The following is an 18,419-nucleotide window of genomic DNA, read 5'->3' as shown; positions in this document are numbered from 1 at the left end:
ATGCGAAGCAAGCCAGGGACACGGTGTGACAGGGAAGGGGCGGGCTGGGGAATGTGGAGTGGAGATTTTGGCAGAGTGAAGCTGCCAGCTAGGGAGACAGGGCCTTTCAAAGATGCACAGTTGGGTCAGAGTCGGGGAGCACTGGGTGAGCGAGTGCCGTGGGCCTGCCATCCTGAGCTCTCCATCATTTCCACGTCAGGGGCAGATGTCTCCACTTAGTGTCCATGTGACCACAAACAAGGCCCTTGGGCTGTGGGCGGAGCCCGCTGAGGACAGCGTGTTCAGTGAGGAGAGAGAAGCCAGCGGACAGCAAGGTGAAGGGAGTAGCCTTGTGTTCTCATTAAGTCGAGTGGAAACAAAGTGTGACTTCGTTTTTTAAAAACTATTTTTAATTCCTGGCATGTTACATAAACACTCATAAATCGTGGTTATGAAATACAGTTTGTTCACGCTCACTCCCTGCTCCAGTGGTTTCCCTGGTTCGAGGCTGTTTTGCCCTCTCCTGGTTTCTCATAGTCTTGTCCCTCTGCGTCTGTTCTCGTGGGCACCGCAGCTCCCGGCAGCATCGCTCTCAGTCGTCCTCACCTCCCTGAACCCGTCCCCCTCTCCCGCCCTCAGCCTGTAGCACGCCCACACCCATCCAGCCTGAAACCAGCCTGTCCCTGCTCCGGGGGAGTGAAGCCGGCAGCACGGACAGCTGACTTTCTATTGAACATTTCTACCTACTTTTCAGTGCCCGTAAAAACCTGGTCCTCTGCCTAGCTCCCAATGCTTCCCGGTACTTTACAGAGTGTTCCCTTTGCCTCAGCCAGGCCACTGTCCTCACAGATGCCCCATAAGCTCACCACGTTTGTGGGATCCCTCTTCTAATTCCCTCTTGAAAAGCCCACGCACCCTCCAGGGCTCAGCTGCACTCTCACCTCCATCACGTCCTGACCAGCTGGTTGTAGATGGAACCCCCCCGAGCTACTGCCGTGGTGTTTCACAGTAAACGTTCTGTGTCTCTCTCTCCCACTACTCACTCAGTTCCTCTGTCCCTTGTGAGACCCGTGGTGTGGCGTGCTCACTCTGCACCATGCAGGGCCAGTGCACGTGTGAGCCCAGTACCAGGGAGATCTGTTTGCATTGCTTAAAATCTCTGCCTCTCCACCCTTACTCTCTCCTGTGCACTGGAGTTGGGAGTCACCCTTCCTTGTGTTTATTTCACAGTCAAGAAGTGTTTGATAAGCACTATTTCCTGTATCTGTGTATGAAAGCAAATTTGTGTTCATATTTTTAAAATTTATTATTTTGAAACAACACACCCAATGAGTACTGTAGATAGATGTTGGGAAACCACACAAGGGCTTTCAAGTCGCTGAGTGGCCGTTGGTGCCAGCGTTCTGTCCTTGGTGACTCGCTAGTACAGAGCCAGTACCTTTGAAGCGGGGTAGGGGCTGTAGCCTTGGGTGGAGCTGACCTCACAGCAGTGCAGCATGGACTCCTTGAGCCCGCAAGTGGAGGCAGCCCCACGGAGGCCCAGGAGCCAGTCCTTGGCCAGTGGCAGCACTAGGACTGGGGTGTGGGTCTCTTTTTTTTCTTTTTTCCCCAAAGAAACCTTTTATTTAAGGAATACAAACTTCATGCATTTCATGAGTACAACTTAAGGAATATAGTATTCTTCCCAGCTCCACTCCTACCCCTCCTCCTCCTTTCTCTCCCATTCCCAGTCCCAGTCTCCACTGAGATCCATTTTTGATTAACTTTATATACAGAAGACCAACTTTATACTAAGAGTTCAACAATTTGCATGAAAAATGAAAAAAAAAAACCTGTTCAACAGTCGAGACAAGGGCTGTTCAATCATTGCATCTTGAAGTTAATTTCACTTTTTCTTCTTAGAAACTTAATTAACTTTAAAGAAGCACCCAAGAATGAAGCCTCTTTTGTGAGCACTTAGACATAATTATAACACAACTCTGAGGACAGAGGTCCCACAGGGGAAGTTAGTGCACGGTGACTCCTGTTGTTAGTGTAACAATTACCGCTCTTACGTACGACGTCAGTGTACATCACGTGAGGCTCTTGACGTGAGCTGCCTAGGCTATGGCAGCCTTTTGAATGGTGTTGGTCTCCTGATGCCCGTTCAAGTGCTGTCACTTCCTTGGAGCATTACAGGGGAATCAGGACCCTGAGCTGGTCTGAGATCTCCTGACTTAAAGATGACTTGAGGGCCGGCGCCGTGGCTCTCTTGGCTAATCATCTGCCTGTGGCGCCGGCACCCCGGGTTCTAGTCCCGTTTGGGGCGCCGGGTTCTGTCCCAGTTGCTCCTCTTCCAGTCCAGCTCTCTGCCGTGGCCTGGGAAGGCAGTGGAGGATGGCCCAAGTGCTTGGGCCCTGCACCCATGTGGGAGACCGGGAGGAAGCACCTGGCTCCAGGCTTTGGATTGGCACAGCGCCGGCTATAGTGGCCATTTTGGGGGTGAACCAACGGAAGGAAGACCTTTCTCTCTGTCTTTCCCTCTCACTGTCTAACTCTACCTGTCAAACTCTACCTCACTGTAATAAGAAATGGGAGCGTGCCATGTAGCACACAGTGTTTGGAGTCCATGACCTCTGAGAAAGGTTTGGATTACTGGGGAGGCGGAAGTGATGTGCAGTCTCCTTTGTTAAGACTGTTTGTTCCTCCTCCTTAGTGTGTCAGCGGCGAGGCCTGGCGTCCAAGGTGGAAGCTTCTGCAGGGCTGGTGTGAAAGCCACGGCCCAGGGTGTCTGGGATCCGGTGACAAGCTAGTTCCCAACAAGGTGGAAGTGAGATTTACTCCGTGCCTCTTGTTCCCCAGGCGCCGTGTATATCGACCAGTACTGCAATCCGCTGTCTGACATCAGCCTCAAAGACATCCAGGCCCAGATCGACAGCATCGTGGAGCTTGTCTGCAAAACCCTCCGGGGCATCAACAGTCGCCACCCCAGCTTGGCCTTCAAGGCAGGTGTGGAATCACTTTGGACCTGGCTGTACTTGCAAAAGAAAACCCGGAGGAGTAGGGCCGTCCGGGAAGCGTGGCAGTGTGCTCCTGTGATGTGACGAGCACTTGTTCACTGCAGGTGTTGGAGACCCAACACTGTCTCCTCTGCCTGCTAGAGCCACTGACAGGACAGCATGGGAGTGGCTAGGCGGTTGCCCGTATCTGGGGTGTCAGGGGTCCCTAGGGGTACTGGTCATGCCTTGTCTGTGCTTGTGTCCCAGAGTAGGGCTTTGTGTTTCAGGTGAGTCCCCCATGATCATGGAAATAGAGCTCCAGAGCCAGGTGCTGGATGCCATGAACTATGTCCTATATGACCAGCTGAAGTTCAAGGGGAATCGAATGGATTACTACAACGCCCTGAACTTATACATGCACCAGGTATGTACGGGTGTAAGCAAAACAATACTGTGTCCATGTATTCAACCAACTACACGTCGAAAATAATCAGGAAAAAATAGTAACGGTGTCTGTACTGAATTGTTGTCAGTGTTCTGTATGTGGTACAGTGTAACAACTGTGGCCCTCACATTAGCTGCCATAAAGAATCAGAGAAAAAGGCTTAAAGCAGGGTGTGCATAGCTATCGTGTGCTGTTTTATATGAGGCACTTGGGCAGCCTTGGGCTTTGAGACACTTGGGAGGTCCTACAGCCAGTCGCCCGAGGATAGTGGGGGCAGCTGTGCATCTGTAAGCTCATCGGTGGTGGGCTGCACGTGTCTTAGGACCAGCGCTGTCCTTTCCGTCTCTGAGTGCACAGTGAAACTCACTTCTCCCTCCTCTGCAAGGACACTTCTGTGGGTTTTAACCGTTTCGCTGTGGCATGTACTTTGTCTGCAGTCCCTTGAGGTAAGTTCCTGACCAGCAGGAGATGTTTCCTGAGTCAGCTTGGTCTGTTTATGTCCTGGGCATACCGACCGTGAACCTGATCGGGGCTCTGCTTCCCCTGGCTGCTGGCGCAGTGGGAAGAAGGCTGGAGTCTGGCTGCATCCAGTTGCCACGTCTTGGATCCTTCACTTTGCATTTGCGTCCCACGTGGCTTTGTGTCGGGATCTGTTCTGTGGCTCTGTCTGCTACTTTGGCTTTGTTTTGTCGTCTCTAACAGGCTTCTCAAATGGTCTTCAGTGCTTCCTGGAAGAAGGAGGGGCAAAGCAGGGCTTGGCTCGCTCTCCCTGTGCAGGGCCGTGCAGTGAGGTGTTCTGGCTCTGTGGTGTGTGAGGAGGCACAGGCGATACAAAGGAACAAAGAGCCTGGCTGTGTTCCAGCAAACTTTATATGGATGTTGATTTTCTTGTCACAAAATAGCACTCCTTTGATTGCTTTTTCAAGCATAAGAAGAATAAAACTCCTTTTGTGCAGACTGTACAGAAGCAATGCTGGGCTGGATGTGGCCCAGGGGGTGTAGTTTGTTGGCTCTGGATCTAAATCAATAAAATATTCCTTTCCTTAAGCCTCAGAGATGAGCACCTTGCCTGGACCACAGTAGGTAAGAGTGCGCTTGGAAAGGGCGAGAAGGGCCTTTCAGCTCTGCGAACTCAAAGCGTTTTCCCCTCTTTAGGTTCTGATCCGCAGAACAGGAATCCCGATCAGCATGTCTCTGCTCTACCTGACAATTGCCCGGCAGCTGGGAGTCCCACTGGAACCGGTCAACTTCCCAAGTCACTTCTTATTAAGGTGGTGCCAAGGCGCCGAAGGGTAAGACATCTGTGTGGTCCTGAGGGCTCGGTCCTGGGGTGCCCAGACAAGGCTGGGTTAGGCGTGCGTGGACAGGTTACAGGCTGGACAGGGGTGGGGATGGCACTGTGCTGGGTCTTGCCTATGTGGGTGTCAGTGTTTGGGTGTGACACTGTACTGGAGCGACATGGGTGTTGCCGTGAGGGGAGACGGGGTGAGGGGCACCCTGGATCTTTGTGCGTTCCTACAACTGCCCACGAATCTACAGTTAATTCCCAATTAGAAGTTTAACTGAAAGAACGCAGGACTAGGACTTCAGAGTGTGTGACTCTGCAGGTCCCTTGGTTCCAAAGCAGATCGGATCAAAGAATCTCAAGTTCTTCCCGTTCTTTGTAAAATCTTTGCTCCCTCCCACACACATGTCCAAGAGAGAAAACGGGAACCAAGTTCACCTTAGGCAAGGTTGGTGACTGATGTGAAACTTAGAGCATTAGTTAATGAGTTCTGGTTTGTTTGTTTGTTTTTTTTTAAGATTTTATTTATTTGAGAGGTAGAGTTACAGTGAGAGGGAGAGACAGAAAGGTCTTCCATCCACTGGTTCATTCCCCAAATGATTGCAACGGCTGGAGCTGCGCCGATCCAAAGCTCCTTCCGGGTCTCCCACGTGGGTGCAGGGGCCCAAACGGCTGGGCCATCTTCTACTGCTTTCCCAGTCCCTAGCAGAGAGCTGGATCGGAAGTGGAACAGCCAGGTCTCGAACCGGAGCCCATATGGGATGCAGGCACTGCAGGCAGAGGCTTAACCTGCTGTGCCACAGCACTGGCTCCTGGTGTCCTGTCAGGCAGAAAGCTCCTTTCCAGTTACAGTCTAGCTTTTCTCAGGTATAGTGTAGCTTTTCTAAGCTAAGTATTTCCGTCAGAAAGGTAGAAGTTTCTTTTCATTGAATCAGCTATTCAGAGAAAGAAGGTAGCAGGTACGTACTTGGATCCCGTTCTTTGAGCTGTTTCCTGGTGATGAGCTCTGAGATGCTGTGGTGAGTCTGTGAACAGTTCAGTTGACCGTCCTCAAGCTGGGAGGTCAGGCCCTGCTTCCCCTGCGCCTCATGTTCCTCCTCTGGAGAACAGGATCAGTGGTTTCCATAAAGTCGCTCAGACAGTTCAGTGAGATCACCCAGTGTTTTCCATGCCTGGCAGGGTGTCTGATGCCACATAGAAAACGACAGGTGGTGTCTGTACGTCTGCCTCCTAGTTTGGGAAATGAAACATTGTATGAGGATACTTCAAAAAGTTCATGGAAATGGAATTAATAGATAAGTGTTTTAGTGCAAAAAAATTTGAAATTCATGCACACAGGAGTCTTCGAAAAGTTCACGGAGAGGCTGTTTGAGGATGCTTGCCTCCCATGTCAGAGTGCTTGGATTGAGTCCCAGCTGCCTCACTTCCAGTGCTGCACACCCTGGGAAGCAGCAAGCGATGGCTCAAGGTCTTCAGTCCCTGCCATCCATGTGGAAAACCCAGTTGGAATTCCCGGCTCAGCCCTGGCTTTTGGTGGCATTTGGGGAGTGAGCCAGTGGAATGGAAGATCTCTCTGCCTTTCAAATAAATGAATGAAGAAATACATAAACAAACTGAACAAACTTTGTAAGAAGATCTGTGTATTTATTTCAATGGCAGAGTTACAGTGAGACAAAGAGACAGGGAGAGGGAGATCCTGCATCTGCTGTTTCATTTGCCAAATGGCTGCAACGGCTGAGGCTGGACCAGACTAAAGCCAGGAGCCAAGAGCTTCTTCTGGGTCTCCCACGTGGGTGCATGGGCCCAACCACTTGGACCATCCTCCACTGCCTTCTCAGGCGCACCATCAGGGAGCTGGATTGGAAGTGGAGAAGCTAGGACTTGAACCAGTGCCCATATGGGATGCAGGTTCATGGAGGAGTGAGCACTTTGTTTATTGAGTAGGAAGTCAGTTAAGACACCACGTCCTGTATCAGAGTACTTGGATTTGATAGCTGCCTCTGACTCCTGACTCCAGCTTGCTGCTAGTGTGCACCCTGGGAGGCAGAGGTGACGGCTCAAGTAGTTGGGTCCCTGCCACCCACATGGAGCTGGGGGTGGAGACTGAGTTGCCGGCCTTTGCTTTGGCCCAGCCCTGGCTGCTTTGGGCATCTGGGAGTGAATCAAAAAATGGGAGGTCTCTCTCTCTCTCTCTCTCTCCTTGCCTCTAACAAATAAATAAAATTTTTAAAAGATATTTCATGGAAAATGTATGTTAGGAAAAACTGTGTGTGGGTTTCTAAGGTTTCTGTGCTCAGATAAGCTTGTCTTCGTGGGCCAGGTAGGTGTGGTGGGAGCCCCGGGGTCCCTCCCTCCTGCGTCCTCTCACTCCTGCCATGGCATCCACCAGCGCTCATTCATCCCGAGCCACGTGTGTGCTTCCTAAGTGACCGTACAGGATGCCCTTCCGTCCCAAACGTGTGTTCCTGAAGATGTCCTCAATGGCTGCATGTGGGCTGTAGGCACCCATTTTCCTTATTTTAAATTTAAAAAATCGTATTTTAGCCATTCCCTTCCCCCAGATAACCAATCTCTCCAAATACAAGAGGCTTCAGAAAGTTCATGGCAGAATGGAATTTAAATAGAATGCAAATTTTCCACAAACTTTTTGAAGCTCTCCCATATTTCTAAAATATTCTTAAATGCCTATGTAATGACCTACCAAGGAATTCTGTGTAATAGAAAGCATTTAAAACACAGTTTGCCCTATTATTTACCACTGCTAAAGGGAGGGTTTGCTATCTTTTTAGCAGGATCATTTTCCCTTAGGCCACGATGCATGTACACTATAATGCTATAATGCAAATGACAGATAATTTGTGAGTACCCTGGGGCGGGTGATGGAAAGGTGCGCTGCCCCCCCCCCCCCCCAAGACTCTGGGCCCTGCACAAAGGCGATGTGGTCTCATTTGCTGTGACTTTATGATTAGCCCCAATATCCACTAGAATGAGACCCCCATCAAACTCCTCCAAATTGCCTTGGCTCTTAGCTTTTCTTTTCTGTGTAGAGAGTCGGGTATCGGGTTCCTTACGACCCTGTGTGGATGCTGGCTGGATGAGATGCCTGCATTAATATGGGGAGCATGGTTAGTGTGCCACTGTTGAGTCTGTCTGTGAACATGGTCCTCTCTCTACTTATGTAAGTGATCATTAATGTCCTTAAAAAGATTTCATCCTTTGAGCTTTTGAGCTAATGTGTTGTCAGATTTATCCTTAAGCACCTAAAATTTTTGTACTATTTATAAGCAGTAATGTTACCGGTGAATGGCAAGGTTCTTGTCTTCGCGCAATAAAGAATTCAGGCATGAGACAGAGTAGTGGAAAGTAAAGTAATTCAGGCGTGAGGCAGAGTAGTGGAAAGTAAAGTAACAAAGTTTATTAGGGAAAGGACATCTATAAGAACGGATGGGCACCTCTCCAGGCAGAACCTGAGAGAGAGCGCCCAGTCTACATTTAGGCTGGGGTTTTGGGTCTTCACACATTTCCTCCTGAAACAAAGGATTTTATGGATGTAAATATTAAGAAGCTCCTATCTGAGTTTTCTCCTGAAGGTATCAGACAGGAGGAAGGCTAGCTGGCGCCATCCTGAGTTTAGAGGAAGGGTGAGCAAGACCCCCTGGAGAATTAGGATCGGGAGAAGGGTATTTGAAATGCAGATACTGGGCTGCATCTGGAAGATTGTGGAATATTGTCAGGCAGAAGGGGCGGGACACCCCCCCACCCCCGGGCAGGTTATCGGGTAGAAGGGGGCAGGGCAGGATGCGAATACTGGGCTGCCCCTGAAACATTATCGGGATGACTTTGAGATGCAGATGTATATGCTAGACATAGATGTCTTTTCTTTAGTCCTTTGTCACACACACACACACACACACACACAAGCTCATGTCTGACTTCCTACCTAACAGTAATTTTTTGTATTCTAAGTGTTGATGTTGTGCAGGGCTGTGGTTGGTACTTACAGAGGTCTGATACTCAGTGTCTTTACTGAATAAATTATTAGTGCTAATAATTTGTCAGCCTTTGCATTTCTATATAGGTATTCATAGTGTCTGTGAATAGTAGCAGTTTTGTTTCTTTTTGTAGCCTTTAATATTGTTTCTTTTTCTTATCTGCTCTGTTACTTAGATTATTTTGTACAGAGTTGAATAGAAACAGTGATAGCCAGTACCCTTGCCTTGGATACGGTGTTCAATGGAATGCTTTTACAGTTTCATCAGCAAGCATATTAACCTTTTGTTACAATTAGGAAAGCTGCCCTTTTTTTTTTTTTAAGATTGATTTATTTATTTGAAAGAGTTTCACAGAGAGAGAGAGAGAGAGAGAGAGAGAGAGAGAGAGAGAGAGGTCTTCCATCAGCTAGTTTACTTTCCAGTTGGCTGCAATGGCTGGAGCTGCACTGATCCGAAGCCAGGAGCCAGGAGCTTCCTCCAAGTCTCCTACGCAGGTGCAGGGGCCCAAGGACTTGGGCCATCTTCTGCATTCCCAGGCCATTGAAGAGAGCTGGATTGGAAATGAAACAGCCAAGACTTGAACTGGTGCCCACATGGGATGCCAGACCTGCAGGCGGTGGCTTTATCCACTACGCCACAACACTGGCCCTGAAAGCTGCCTTTTAAAATCTTAGCTTGCTAGAAGTTTCACTATTAACTAGGTATTATGTATTTTTTATGTCTTCTGTGTGTCTGCTGATGTGATCAAGGGAATTTTCTCTTTAGTGTGAATGGGTAGAAATAGATTTCTTAATGTTCAGCTCTGCTGGCATTCTTAGTGTACATCTATATCTTAACTTTACTGTTTTAATGATTTTTTTAAAGATTTATTTATTTGAAAGAGTTATATGGAGAGAGGAGAGGCAGAGAGAGAGAGGTCTTCCATCCGCTGGTTCACTCCCCAGATGGCTGCAACGGCCGGAGCTGTGCCGATCCGAAGCCAAGAGCCTCCTCTGGGTCTCCCAAACGGGTGCAGGAGCCCAAGGACCTGGGCCATCCTCCCCTGCTTTCCCAGGCCACAGCAGAGAGCTGGATTGGAAGTGGAGCAGATGGGTCTTGAACCAGTGCCCATATGGGATGCTGGCGCCTCAGGCCAGGGCGTTTACCCACTGTGCCACAGTGCCAGCCCCTTAATGATTTTTTTTTAAAGATTTATTTATTTGTTTGAAAGGCAGAGTTACAGAGAGGCAGAGGCAGAGAGAGAGAGAGGTCCTCCATCTGCTGGGTCATTCCCCAATTTGCTGCAATGGCCGAAGCTGCACTGATCTGAAGCCAGGAGCTTCTTCCAGGTCTCCCAAGCGGGTACAGGGGTCCGAGGACTTGGGCCATCTTCCACTGCTTTCCCAGGCCATAGCAGAGAGCTGGATCAGAAGCGGAGCAACTGGGACTCGAACCGGCGCCCATAAGGGATGCAGGCAGCAGCCTCACCCTCCACGCCACTGCACCGGCTCCAAAAATGATTTATTTTATTTGAAAAGCAGAGAGACAGAAAGATAGATGGATATATGTGTATAGATAAAGAGAAATCCTCCCTCCATCTGCCAGTTCATTCCCCAAATGTCCATAATAACTAGGGGTGGTCCAGGCTGAAGGCAGCAGCCAGGAATCTCATCTGAGTCTCCCAGGTGGGTGACAGGGACCCAAGCACTTGACCATCTGCTGCCCCCCAGGTACATTGGCAAGAAGCTGGATTGGAAGTGGTGTGCCCAGGACTCAAACTGGCACTGATAAGGAATGTGGGTGTCCCAAGTAGCAGCTAAATCCACTATGTCACAGTGTTCACCCAAAAGTCTGATTTTAATTTTTAAAGGACATTGCTGTATTAGGTTTGTTCACATTTTTTATGGGATTTTTTTTGCATTTATGCTCATAAATGACCTTGACCTGTAAATTTATGTTTTTCATGTGGTTCTAGCCTCATAAAAATATCGAGGAATTCTTTGTTTCTGGAATATTTATATATACCCTACAACATGGCAAGAGCTGGGCTATTTATACAACTCAAGGAAGAGATCCAACTAGGCATTTGGGGGCCAAAGAGGAAATCTTATGTGAAGATCACAGTGAAACAGCTGCTCACAGGAAGCACAAGTATCCCGGAAACAAAGCCACCTGAATGCCTCTATGAGCCCCGCGGGGCACCCTTGGCAGTGCACTAGAACCTGTGTCCTGCTCACTGCTCCACTCAGCATGGGCCAGACCCCCGGGACAGGTCCCGAGGAGGAACAGCCTGACGCAGTGCAGGGCCACAGCACAGGGTGCCCGCCTGAGGCGGTGTTGGGCTCAGCAGGCCTCAGACTTCCCTGCTTGTCAGCAGAGCCAAGGACTGAAGCCTGGTGTGAGGGGCTGTAACTTTAATCAGACCCTTTAGGGCCCAGGATGCATAGACAGTTAGCTACCGCGAGTGTGCAGAATTAATGAACTCCCTCGGGCATTCCACACACCTGTCTCCCTACAGAACTCTGATGGATACTCCTGGCAGGGAGCTGTAAGATTTATCTTCCTAAAAAGCTCTGTTAGATGTTGCCCATCAGTGCTGCCTCTTAATTTCCAAGTCCTGTGGTCTGGGCCCAGCAGGGGCTGCACAGGGCGTCAGGCTGTAAGCTTCGGACCGGTCCTTGACGCTGTGAGCAGGAGTGTCGCTGTTAACGTTCTGTCTCTGACTTGAGCTGCGTAGCATAGGGATGTCAGGCGTTGAGTTGAGATTTCATTTGGTGTTTGGCCGTTCGGCAGGGCAACCCTGGACATCTTTGACTACATCTACATCGACGCCTTTGGGAAAGGCAAGCAGCTGACAGTGAAAGAGTGTGAATACCTGATCGGCCAGCACGTGACCGCGGCGCTGTATGGTGTGGTCAACGTGAAGAAGGTGCTACAGCGCATGGTGGGGAACCTGCTGAGCCTGGGGAAGCGGTAAGGTTTTCCGGAGCGTGTGCAGGGTGTGTGTCTTCAGGGCCCCCCTTGCCCTGCAGAGCAGCCTGTGCAGGGAGCACCCCTGTGGTCCCACGGAGTGGCGAGTGTGGTGGCTGTAACCTCCGCCTGTCCCCCGTGACAGCAAGCTGTCTGCAGCTGGTGCGCACAGGGACTGTGCTTCGAGACCTTCACGAGACTTGGAGAAGCATTCTTCAGTGCAGGAAGATCTCGGATCGTTTTCAGAAACAGGATGTTCTCATGTTCCGTTTTCTGTCTTTTTTCTTTATAGCATTTATTTATTTATTTATTTGAAAGGCAGACATAGAGAAAAGGACAGTGAGGTAGAGAGAGAGGTCTTCCATCTGCTGGTTCGCTCCCCAAATGACCACAACGGCCGGAGCTGGGATGATCCGAAGCCAGGAGTCGGGAACTTCATCCTGGTCTACCACATGGGTGCAGGGGCCCAAGCAATTGAGCCACCTTCCTGCTTTCCCAGGCCATCAGCAAGGAGCTGGATTGGAAGTAGAGCAGCTGGGACTAGAACCAGAGCCCATATGGGCTGCTGGAGCCCTAGGGAGAGGCTTAACCTATGCCGCAGCGCTGGCCTCAATTTTCCGTCTTTTAATTTGTACCTTTTAATCTCTCAGATGGGAGAACAAAAATATAAAATGATCTTTCTTCTGAATCTAAAGAAATTTGTCCTGCCGGGAAGACTGAAAGCTGTAGTTTGTATGTTATAGTAATAGTTTTCTTCCTGGTGATGAGATTTTTTTTTAACAGACTTTATTAGAGCAGTTTTAGGCTGACTGCAAACTTGAACAGCAAGTACAGAGTTCCCGTTGTGGCTCCTGTCCCTACTTCTCTACTACCGGTAGCCCCAGCAAAGTAATACATCTGCTACAGTCGGGGAACCACCCTGACACAATGTTCTCAGCCCGAGCCAGTGGTTTGTGTTAGGATTCACTCCTGCTGTTGTCCATCTGTGTATTTGGATACATACATAGTGACTTGTGTTTTTACCATTTTTATCATTCACAGTAGTTCCACTGTCCCTAAAAATCTTTGTTCAAAAAACATTTTAAGATTTATTTGTTTGTTTGAAAAAGAGTGATGGAGAGGGGAGAGAGAGAGAAAGAGATCTTCCATGTCTACATTAGCCAGACCTGTGCCAGGCCAAAGCCAGGAACTCCATCCTGGTCTGCCAGGTGGCTGGCAGGGCCCAGACTGTTGGGCCATCATCCACTGCCTTCTGCAGCACACGAATAGGGAGCTGAGTCAGAAAGGAGCAGCAAGGCCCGGAGTTCCTGCTCTCAGATGGGACGCCAGTGTCACAGCAGACGCTTCACCCTTGTGCCACCACACTGGCCCCCAGAGTTCCATTTGTAATTATTTCAGTGTTATTGAAGTGCAAACATTCATGATTTTAATTTAATTTAATGTCCAGGACCAAAATGGGGTACAAAGTTTATATTTTTTGTGTATTTTGTTGAGAACATTGTTAACTGTTTGCTGAGTAGTGGGAGTACCAGAATCAAGAACATCTGGAATTTGTGTGAATTATTTTCAAAGTGTGGGCCTTGTGTTCAGAAGCAGACGGGATGAGACTGGTGTTTCTCTGCTAGGGAAGGCATTGACCAGTCGTACCAGCTCCTGAGAGACTCCCTGGACCTGTACCTGGCGATGTACCCGGACCAGGTGCAGCTGCTGCTCCTGCAGGCCAGGCTCTACTTCCACCTGGGAATCTGGCCAGAGAAGGTAATTATTTTACTTTGATATTTTGCCCTTGCCTTAGAGAGGGAAATCCTAGGTTGAAAGGCGACTCTTACAAGTTCATCCTTGTCTTTACAAGGGGAATGAGTGCAAATGTATTCAGAGTCTCCCATTGACCAACCAATTACATTTTTTTCTGTCTTCTTTCATTCTAAGTAAAAATTGGTTCCACTGCTGGGAGTTGCCTGTTCTCTGTGTCCAGCCCTTAAACACCTGAAACCACTAGGCTGTGCCCTGCCACTCACCCCCAGGTGGCCCACTCAGCAAGGGGAGCACAGCCATCAATGCCCAGCCCCCACCCCTGCTGTTAGCGTGAAAACTTGCCCATCCCAAATACCCACACTGGACTCGAAAGGACCGGTTGGTTTTGTTTTTGCTGTTCCATTTGGGTCTGCTTCACTTTAGAATGCCGTCCTCAGCCAGCAGCCGGCACTTGCCGAAGGCTGCAGCACACAGCCAGAGCTGCTCTGGAGTGAGCAGTGCGCATGGCACAGGTTCCGGCCCAGTAGGCTGCGTGCCTGTCACCTGGTGATGAGCCACTTTGTCTGTCTAGGAAGCTTTCATTTGGGACGCTCAAGGATGTCAGCATAAACGGACCTGCCTGTGTTTTGGGCACTGGTGAAATCTTTCTGCAGAGCCCAGGGCACCCTATCTGTCCACCACACTGAGTGACCATGGGAGCAGAGCTGGGGAAAAAGCAGACTTCTCACCTGCCTGCAGTCCTGTCGCCAGGAGTCCGTGACTGGTTGTTATTTTTGATACCGGGATGCGCGTAACTAATTCCTGCCACTGTTTACTTAAACTTGTAGAGCAATGTCGGGACGGTTTCTGAACCACAGAGCAAGCTTCTTAACCTATGCTGTTCATGCCCCCTGCCTCTCCCCATCCCCTGTAAATGAATCACGGTTAGACTGAGACGTGGTGCTGTTCACACACACACACACACACACCATAAAAATCACGGTTAGACTGAGACGTGATGCTGTTCACGCACACACGCACACACACCGTAAAAATCACGGTTAGACTGCGACATGATGCTGTCCATGCACCTCCCCGTTCCCATCTCCCAAGACTCATCCCAGTCCTGGCCCTTCACTCCATCTGCCAACACTGGCGTCCTGCGAACACTCAGGATTGCCCTCCTGCCAGGCACACGTCGCCAAGGCAGGTTCCAGGACTGTTGCACATGGAATGGTTTTCCTTGGAGTGCTTGGATGTCCCTCGTGCAGAGCTCAGGAAAGAACAGTGTCTCATTCTCCATGCATCCGCAGCTCCCCCTTTGTAAAGAGAGGATCTGGCTGAGGGACACCTTGGACCCCCATTGAGGACAAACCTGGGGGTGCCCGTGTAATTAGAGAAGGTTTCTCTGCAGAGGCAGGGCTCGGGTGGACCTTGGAGGAAGAGGAGTAATTTCAGAGTGCAGAAGACGGGATACTGCAGAGGTCAGTGTGATGAGGGCTCGCGTACAGATGCACTTGTATGACGCACGTGCGTATCCACAGGTGTTTCCATCTCCGTGCACCTGCTTGTGTAGACAGGATTTCTACAGGGGCGTGAGGTCTGTGTTGTGGTGGCTTTGACCGTATTAGGTAAGGGTAACATTCCCGAGCTGAGAGGCCCTGAAGATTTCCCTGCTTTCCACGGAATTAAGTCAGGAGGAGCAAAGAAACAGGCGTGCAGGTGCCCCTGGTCCCTGGCGCAGGAACCCAGGGTTTTGTGGCGGTGATGGAAGTAGCGTGGCATGGCCAGTTGTAAAGCCACAGACACTGGAGACACTTCTCTGCTCAGCAGCTCTGTGGGGTTGAGACTGTTGCCGTCCTTCTGTCTTCTGAATGTGAAACTGAGGCTCTGAGAAGCTGAGTCACTCGCCGTGGTCTCCTGCGCGTGTGTTGGTGGCGCCAGGGGTTCCTCAGTGCCAGTGGTCCCAGAACCCACTCCAGGGCTTCACCCCTGGGGGTCACGGCTAAGGCCAGATGGGTTCTGAAGAAGCACGACGGGCCCTCCCACTTCCTGCTGCCAGACCCCCTCTTCACCTGGGGCCACAGTTCTCCTGTCCTCCTGTCTGCATTTCTGCCCAGACCTCCTCGCTGTGGGAAGAAAAAGAGCACTTGGTGCCAGCTTCTCCATGTCTCCCTGCGGCCTCCTCCTCTCCCTCCTCCCTGCACAGCTGCACAAGAGCCTCGCGCCAGGGCTCCTCCCCAGAGCAAGGGCGTCAGGGCATCCGCTCCTGTTCCTCCTCCGCACCGCTGTTCTGGCCAAGGTTGCCAGGTCAGCCCTCTCTCACACTGTGAATGCAACAGGTGCGTCTGCTGCTTTCTCTCATGGTCACTGCAGGGTCCCCACCCCCACCCTTCCCTCCATGCCCCTGGGCCTCTCTGTCCTTTCCAGGCTCCAGGCTGAGGGTGGCTTCTAGAGTTTTCTCACTCTCTCCTCTCCCCAAGCTGCCCTGTCTCTGGCTCTCTTGCAGGTGGTGGGCATGGGCTGTTGACAAGGGCCTGTTTGCAGCCTGGGTCAGTGCACAGGCCCCTGCTTATCTCCTTCCCTTCTCTGAGCCCCTCAGGCTGTTACGTGCAGTGTGTCCCTTCACTTTCTGACCCTCTGAGTGGCTCCCCAGCTGCCCTGAAGGTCAGGTTCTGGCTCTTGGGTGCAGCTTCGAGGCTCCAGTGGCCTGACCCTGCCTGCCCAGCTGAGCTGCCTCAGCAGTGTCCTTTGGTGCCGTGTGCCGCACCAGCCACGGCCTCCATCTGCACAGGCTTGGCGTAGCCTCTGTGCACGCCACGTGCGTCTGCCAGGCCACCTCTGCCTCTGCCCGCTCACGTCTGCTGAGTCAGCAGGACCTCCTGCCGCCTGGGAGACCCCTGCCCTGGACCCTGCAGAGGTCGGGTTCCCTCCCCCAAGCTGCCTGTGCCTGCCCTCCGTGGAGCCTGTTCTGAGTCCACGGTGCAGTCCTTTCTTCCAGGGACCACATCTGCCGGCTCCTGGCAGCAGCCATTCCCTGTGCTGAGGAGGCACAGTTCCTGGATGTTGTGGGTGCTAAGAAATTTCTTTCTAATGAGTGGTTTTTTTTTTTTTTTATCTTTTATTTAATGAATATAAATTTCCAAAGTACGACTCATGTGTTACAATGGCTTCCCCCCCCATACCGTCCCTCCCACCCACAACCCTCCCCTTTCCCACTCCCTCTCCCCTTCCATTCACATCAAGATTCATTTTCGATTATCTTAATATACAGAAGATCAGCTTAGTATACCTTAAGTAAGTATTTCAACAATTTGCTCCCACACAGAAACATAAAGTGAAAAATAATAGATGATTTTTTTTTTAAATGATGATGAATTCAGATCAGACCTATTGTCATGTTTAATCCCAGTGAGAGTCAAGTTGGGAATTGATAATTTCTTTTTTTTTCTTTTTTTTTTTTTACAGAAGATCAGTTTAGTGTACATTAAGTAAAGATTTCAATCGTTTGCACCCCCATAGAAACACAAAGTGAAATATACTGTTTGAGTACTCGTTATAGCATTAAGCCTCAGTGTACAGCACGTTAAGGACAGAGATCCTACATGAGGAGTAAGTGCACAGTGACTCCTGTTGTTGACTTTACAAATTGACACTCCTGTTTATGGCATCAGTAATCTCCCTATGCACCAGTTATGAGTTTCCAAGGCTATGGAAGCCCCTTGAGTTCTCCGACTCTTATCTTGTTTAGACACGGTCATAGTCAAAGTGGAGGTTCTCTCCTCCCTTCAGAGAAAGGCACCTCCCTCTTTGAAGACCTGTTCTTTCCACTGGGATCTCACTCACAGAGATCTTTTTGCCAGAGTGTCTTGGCTTTCCATGCCTGAAATACTCTCATGGGCTTTTCAGCCAGATCCGAGTGCCTTTAGGGCTGATTCTGAGGCCAGAGTGCTATTTAGGACATCCGCCATTCTATGAGTCTGCTGAGTATCTCACTTCCCATGTTGGATCACTCTCCCCTTTATTTATTCTATCGGTTGGTGTTAGCAGATACTAGACTTGTTTATGTGCTCCCTTTGACTCTTAGTCCTTTCATTATGATCAATTGTGAACTGAAATTGATCACTTGGAATAGTGAGATGGCATTGGCACATGCCACCTTGATGGGATTGAATTGGAATCCCCTGGTATGTTTCCAACTCTACCAATTGGGGCAAGTCAGCCCGAGCATGCCCCAAATTATACATCTCTTCCCTCTCTTATTCCCACTCTTATGTTTAACAGAGATCACATTTCAGTTAATTTTCAACACTTAAGAATAACTGTGTGATAATTACAGAATTAAACCAGTCATATTAAGTAGAACAGGCAAAAAAAAAAATACTAAGAGGGATAATGTATTAAGTTGTCCATTAGCAGTCAGGTCTGTGCTGATCAAGTCACCATTTCTCATAGTGTCCATTTCACTTCAGGAGGTTTCCTTTTTGGTGTTCAGTCAGTTGTCACCGATCAGGGAGAACATATGGTATTTGTCCCTTTGGGACTGGCTTACTTCACTCAGCATGATGTGTTCCAGATTCCTCCATTTTGTTGCAAATGACTGGATTTCGTTGTTTCTTACTGCGGTATAGTACTCTAAAGAATACATATCCCATAATTTCTTTATCCAGTCTACCATTGATGGGCATTTAGGTTGGTTCCAGGTCTTGGCTATTGTGAATTGTGCTGCAATAAACATTAGGGTGCAGACCGCTTTTTTGTTTATCAATTTAAACTCCTTTGGGTAAATTCCAAGGAGTGGGATGGCTGGGTCGAACGGTAGGGTTATATTCAGGTTTCTGAGGAATCTCCAGACTGATTTCCATAGTGGCTTGACCAGTTTGCATTCCCACCAACAGTGGGTTAGTGTCCCTTTTTCCCCACATCCTCGCCAGCATCTGTTGTTGGTAGATTTCTGTATGTGAGCCATTCTAACCGGGGTGAGGTGAAACCTCATTGTGCTTTTGATTTGCATTTCCCTGATTGCTAGTGACCTTGAACATTTTTTCATGTGCCTG

At 49.6% G+C, this 18,419-nt stretch overlaps 1 protein-coding gene across 2 annotated transcripts in view; it reads left to right on the top strand.

The window, feature by feature from the left end:
* Nucleotides 1-18,419, top strand: part of FBXO21 (F-box protein 21) — a 44,877-nt gene that overhangs the window by 11,280 nt on the left and 15,178 nt on the right. For both annotated transcript variants that reach the window (XM_002719805.5, XM_002719806.5), the window contains exons 5-9: nt 2,821-2,967; nt 3,245-3,381; nt 4,558-4,694; nt 11,452-11,631; nt 13,254-13,386. In XM_002719805.5, coding sequence (XP_002719851.1) covers nt 2,821-2,967; nt 3,245-3,381; nt 4,558-4,694; nt 11,452-11,631; nt 13,254-13,386 — 734 coding nt within the window. The remainder of the gene's footprint in view (nt 1-2,820; nt 2,968-3,244; nt 3,382-4,557; nt 4,695-11,451; nt 11,632-13,253; nt 13,387-18,419) is intronic.

The sequence above is a fragment of the Oryctolagus cuniculus genome, chromosome 21, assembly GCF_964237555.1.
Source record: "Oryctolagus cuniculus chromosome 21, mOryCun1.1, whole genome shotgun sequence".
Classification (NCBI taxonomy): Eukaryota; Metazoa; Chordata; class Mammalia; order Lagomorpha; family Leporidae; genus Oryctolagus; species Oryctolagus cuniculus.
This window is presented reverse-complemented; position numbering and strand designations above follow the sequence as displayed.